General features: G+C 44.1%; 1 protein-coding gene across 3 annotated transcripts in view; it reads left to right on the top strand.

Annotated features, from left to right (window-relative positions):
* Nucleotides 1-3,259: 3,259 nt before the first annotated feature.
* The window catches only part of SLC16A4 (solute carrier family 16 member 4), a 23,282-nt gene continuing 20,541 nt past the window's right edge, over nucleotides 3,260-6,000 (top strand). Inside the window, exons 1-2 of one of the 3 annotated variants that reach the window (XM_037500696.2) lie at nucleotides 3,260-3,448; nucleotides 4,715-4,832. In XM_037500696.2, the coding sequence (XP_037356593.1) occupies nucleotides 4,737-4,832 (96 nt within the window). In that variant the 5' untranslated portion in view covers nucleotides 3,260-3,448; nucleotides 4,715-4,736. The remainder of the gene's footprint in view (nucleotides 3,449-4,714; nucleotides 4,833-6,000) is intronic. The other 2 variants (XM_037500694.2, XM_037500693.2) reach the window with 2 other exon arrangements.

Genomic DNA, 6,000 nt, shown 5'->3' with positions numbered 1-6,000 from the left:
CTGTGAAGTTATTGTCAGTCAGGATCTAAGGCTTTTTGTCTAGCATGGCGCCTTATGGTCAGTGTGGTGGGCCAAACTGTTAGTGTTAACACAGGCATCTCCATACAAGGGGAGGTTCCATGTCCCCTGTCCCACCTAATGAGGGGCAGTTCTGAGCAGCTAGGTGAAGCTATGTAACAGCAGGTGGACTCAGAGAATACTTGGAGAGACACATAGGGGACACACAGAAGAGACATGTGGAGAAGAGGGGTACACTTGCTTCTTGGGGGACATGGAAGAGACACTTGGAAGAGACACTTGGGTGAAAGACATGGAGAAGCTGACAGTGGCAGTCATCACTTTGATTTGTGCTTTGAATTGCTCCTTTAATCAGATTTGTCTGGACTCTTTGGCCCCCTTTTTTATGGTTCCCCACCAGAAGGTGCATTAGATTTGTGGCAAGCTTTGAGGCCTCAGTGGCCCCACTTTGGGCCAACCCTGTTTGGCTGGGCATTTACCCACACAGGGATGGGTAACTGAATGTTTTATTGGGAAATTATTTTCTTCTCTTTCAATGCACACTATTAGTTCTTTCACACTAAGTATGCTTTGTCTTTGTGCACACAGATGGCTAGATCCTGTTACAGCATGCCAGTTTGGGGGCCCCAGGTACCCCTGCCTGCTAACATATGGACAGGAATTGCCAGTCCACATTTCAGTCCACTTGCACAAACAGGAGTAAGGACAACTCTTATCCTACTGCCTTACAGCTTCTCTTACCTAGGTTGTCTCACTCTCTTAAAAAAAAAAAAAAAAACCTTCCAAATATTTTATTAACAGGTTTTACCGGAGACAGACAGTAAATATTCCTGGCAGTACTAAACAACCTATTTTTTTCCCTGCTCTTTGAAGCCAAAACTATCCCTACCAAGTGACTCAAAACCAACAAGCCTTTTATGGCTTAACCATGACACAGGGCAACCCCAATGATGGTGCAACAGATACAATGAACATAGTATAAAATGTTTCCAGAAATGACTCCTCTCTCCCTGCTCTGGGGGACAGGAGAGCAAAGCTATCTATACTGGCTACAAGTCTGACACAAAATCTGATACCTGGGGGTAGAGTCAGTCTCTTCATTTCTACTGTTGACCAAGGGGCCAAATAAAGATTTAGCAATGGTGGGCCTCCCTTGGTGGCGCAGGCGGTAGAGCGCAGCGCTGAGGTTATCTGCAGCCTCTGCAGCATGGGTTTAATCCCAGCCGGCCGGCGAGGGTCCCATATGGGGCGGCAGACCTCTCCTGTCACGCCCGCTGCTCCCCTCAGCAGTGTATTTCAGTCAGTCTGCCTGTTCTGTTCCCTGCTCTGTCTCTGGTGAATCCTTTCACCCTCCCGCGAATCTGGCCTATGCCCCAGGTCTTGTATAAATAAAAATAAATAAATCTTTAAAAAAAAAAAAAAAGATTTAGCAATGGGCTAACTCTACTCTTTGTATCTCTCTAGCACATTCTTTACAAAGGAAGAGATTAAGCCCTACAGTGCCTTCCCCTATGCATATACAGCATCAGTATATATTTAGGCCTGGACAATGCAGAACTAGAACCCCCAACCTCCCATCAAGAATAATTAACTTTATAACACCAGGGACTCATTATTTTTTCCTATATAAACTAAATTCAAGCTTGTGTTTGTTGGAACAGTTCTCCCACAGTAAAATCTGGGTTTGAATCCTCACTTTGATTACCTTATAAAGCCTTTGTCTATCATTGAAATTTTATTTCCAGTTAACACCATTCTCCCTCACTACCAAGACCCAAAGCCAGTCCCAAAGACAAAGGAAAGACTTAGATGACTCCCCTGAGTTGGTAATGGCGTATAGGACACTAGCTGCAAGTGGAATGCAACCCACTTATCTGTCCAGCCATAACTGGGATTCTCCCAAACTAACAGCTGAGCTGCCTGCACATCTAAAACTGAGAACCTGTGTACCCCAACACAGAAAGCCAAGACAACTTCTCAGGACACAAAATGAGACAACCAAGAAAGCAGCAATAGCTGTTTCTGAGAGAGAAAGAATCTACAACCACTGGGTACCCAAAAGCAAATTCAAGGGCCACAGTTCAGAGATCTAATTCCTACAAATGTGTTTTACTTCCTCCGCCAATCAGAACTTGGAAAGGGACAACATGGAATTTTATCTTTAGGCGCCACACAGCGACCAGAAAGCTGACTTGGTAAAAATTCTTACTTTTGTGGGCTTCTGCCAGTTTTCCCAGGACCCCCTCTGCAGGCTTTGCTGTTAGTGGGGGTGTCCCAATGAGTCTTACCTTGGTCACCAGAAACTAGTAGGGGAAAAATAATTTTCCCTCTACCCTTTATAATACGGCCTTTTTCTCTAGAGAGCTTCAAAAATGGATAAACTAGGAAAAGTTCTCTACTTGGCCAATAACATTCAAGATTTTCTTTGGTAAAATTAATCTATTTATTTGGCCTTAAAACAAAATTTTATTTACCTAAAGTCTCACGCTGTATCCAGTAACATCCCAGCTCCAGACTTTTTAAGCTGGATACAGTCTGACCCTGCAGGGTTTCTGGAATCAGCCCAGAAAAAGAAACACTCAAATAGCCTGACAGGTTATAACACTAAAGTTGTGGCACTAGGGCTGAGGAGTTACCCATGACCTCCAGGGGCAGTGAGAAAGCGGGGAGCTCAAGGGGTCAGAGAGTAACTCAGACAAGTTGCTCATTGCTCCTGGGACACATGGGAAGGAGAGGGGGGGTCTCCTTTGGCTGTTTCCTCTTCAGAGGGAGCTGCTCAAAGATAAACTGAGGCATATTAAAAAGTTAGGAATCTGAGAAAAAATTCATTCAAATCAGACACTGCCAAACTGGAAGTAGTTAGGAGTGCTCCATCATGACGGAAACTGATTTTTTTTTTTTTTTTTTAAATAGGAAAATGTGGGAGCAAGGCAAGGAAACAATTGGCTCTAACTAAACGTCTGGTTGGCTTTTTGTGACTGGCTGTCCTCAGGTTTCAATTCCTTAACCCTAAGGCACATACAGTTTAGATTTTAGTTTGCTTCAACAGGCTGTCAAGGCTTTAGAGCCACAGCAGTGTAATGGCCTCCTCATTTAACAAGTTACGAGAGGATTTTCTCCTTGGTTTATACTCTGAAGCTTGCCTGGGTCTGCGGTGAAAAATTCTACTTTCTGAGTCTGCGTGGGAGGAAGGAGGGCCTAGGATGACATCAAATCACAGTCTTTTCTCCTCCCCTCAGGAAGTAAAGTCCACTGGCAGGACAGCCTAAGTAGGCTCTAACTTCGTTGGCTCTTACAATGCTCACTTGTTTTCACAGTGCAACCAGTGAAATGTGTTAGAAAAAGAGTAACATTTTAGAAAACTGTAAAAGTTATTTTTCTTCCTAAATGACCTCATCTGTAGAGAATTCCTTTGCTGAACACATCAAAGGTAAGATGAAAATGGGGTTTGTTTGGGGTTAATTTTGAATGACTGGCATCTCTCCCTCTTGCTCTCCAGGCTATTCCACATGCCCAACTGGCAGAGTCTCCTTTCCGGTAGGAAAAAACCTCCCTGCCACCCTCACAGTGGGAAATGAAGAATGCCATCCCTCCTGCTCTGAAGTTATTTTTTCTTTCTTTTTTTCACTATTTCTCTTGAATGTGTTTTTTATGTATTTTACTGATCTGTGAAAAGGTAGCAGACTCTTGATACTCCCGAATACTTCTGAGCACATATCTCCTAAGAACAAGAACACCCCCTGCAGAACCACAAGATTGCCATCACAGCCGAGTCCATCGTGCCTACTAGCCAGTCCACCTCCAGCTTCGCTGGTTGTTCCCCTCAACTGTCCTTCACAACTCTTTCAATCCAGAACCCACTTGGGTCACCCACTCATTTTGCTGCCATGTCTATTTTGTCCCTTAAAACATTTCCATTTTAGTAAGTGTTTTGTTAAGGAATACCTAACTAAGCTCCAGACACCCCTCCCTTATTTATTTCTCTAAAGTCAAAAACTCTCCAAGAGGCAGAGGGTGATGCACAGGTTACCCCAGGTTTTACTTGAGGACTGTAGTGGGAGGAAAGCCCACATCAGTGAGGTCCGGCTTTCTAGTTAACTCTTTTGCAATTCTTGCCTGATATAAACTGTAAAACGAGTGGTCATCTCTCAGATGCCATTCAAGCTGGTGAAAAAGAGAATTTTGTGGTGGTTTTACTATCCCTTAAATCACAGTACTTTTATTAGCTTTTTCTCATCTGTTCCATGGTTCTGCCTTGATCATGGTTATGGCATAAGCAGAGATAAGGGGACATTATAGTCAGTTACACTTCATTTGTAATGAAGGACATACTCCAATGAACTGTCAAAGCCACACGGACTTGTCACCCGAAGGCAGCCAGAACACTACAAAAAAAAAAAAAAAAAAAAAAAACCCTGATGGTACAATGTCCTGCTTGTACTTTTGAGGCTGAGATCTAGTCCATAACTTTAAGAAATGACAGAGCTTTGTTTCCCCAATCTCCTGTTTTGTTAAATAAACCCCAATGTTGTTTCCTGGCAGGGGGAAGGGGGGAAGAGAGAAAATCACCTATTTTAAAATGGGGGGGGAGGCTTTTAAAAGAATTACAGTGCAAGTAGTTTTATGCCACAGAGTAAGATAAAGTTTAAAAGTTTAAATCAGTCAAACGATCAATTTTATCTTGAATTTCTCACAGGGATTTTCTGCATTTAAACAAGATGAAGCGCCACACTGCAGAGAGAGGGGAAGGCCCGCACTACACTAGAACCCCAGATGGAGGTTGGGGATGGATGATTGTGCTGCATTTCTTCCTGGTAAGAATTTACCTCCCCCTTCCCTATAGCTTGAAAGGTTCTCTGAAGAGACTGGAGCAGTCTAGCCAGGTCACTTATGAAATGTCTGGCATTTGAATGGGAAGGCAGGTAGAGCAAGGGGCCCACACTTAATCTAGGAGAAAACTGAAAACATCCCCCTTGAATGAAAGCAGCAGCATTCTCATCCAGTCTCCTCCTACCATGCTTTAAACCTACAGAATGTTCCAGACACCAGCTACCATAGACAGGACAATCACACATCCATCACAGGTGTATCATTACTAAGTGCTAAAAAGTGATTATGGGGAGGCGAGAAGGGCAAGTTCCTCAGTCCAGTTCCGCATATACCTAACATTGGTGGCAGCAACCTTCTGATAGGACATGGGGGTATTTCCTTTCTATTCTGCTGGCAAATACACTTCCCACATTGCCCCATCATCCATAGCTTACACAAGAACTAGGCTCATTCTGTCTGGAAAAAGAGAAGGATGTGGGGCCTCCCCGGTGGCGCAGTGGGTTGAGTGCAGCGCTGTGAAGCTGTCCGCAGCCTCAGTAGTGCGGGTTTGATCCTGGCCTGCTGGCAAGAATCCCACATGGTGCGGCAGACCTCTCCTGTCACACCTAATGCTCCCCTCAGCAGTGTATTTTGGTTGTCTGCGTGTTCTGCTCCCTGCTCTGTCTCTGGTGAATCCTCTCACCCTCCTGCACCTCTGGCCTGTACCCAGCTCTTGTATAAAAATAATAAATCTTTAAAAAAGAAAAAGAGGATGTGGCTTCTGAAACTGGAGTCTGATTTTTCTCCTTCAGCCATAAGCAACTAGAATAGGCACTCCATTTTTAAGTTCTTTTTCTTACCCAGAAAGTGTTGGGATCCTGCATTGAGTCTGAGTCATTAGCAGTTGTTCTAGAACGTTGGTGAATCCCACCACACCATACTTACACCCCAAAGCTACAGAAAAGCCCGCTCCACAACTCCTTTTTAATATTCCCAAATGAGTTGGTGTTTTTGTTTGTTTTTGTTTTGTTTTGCATAGAATTGGGTTGTAGGCCAGACGTGTGGGGTCTGGGGGGTGAGAGGTTTCATCTGAGACAGAGTGGGGAGAACAGGTGGATTTACTGAAATACACTGCTAAGGGGAGCAGCAGGCAAGACAGGAGAGGTCAGCTGT

Source organism: Talpa occidentalis, unplaced genomic scaffold (genome assembly GCF_014898055.3).
Source record: "Talpa occidentalis isolate TD23 unplaced genomic scaffold, MPIMG_talOcc4v2.1 talOcc4.9, whole genome shotgun sequence".
Taxonomy (NCBI): Eukaryota; Metazoa; Chordata; class Mammalia; order Eulipotyphla; family Talpidae; genus Talpa; species Talpa occidentalis.
The sequence above is the reverse complement of the archived record's forward strand: the minus strand, read 5'-3'. Positions and strand labels throughout refer to the sequence as shown.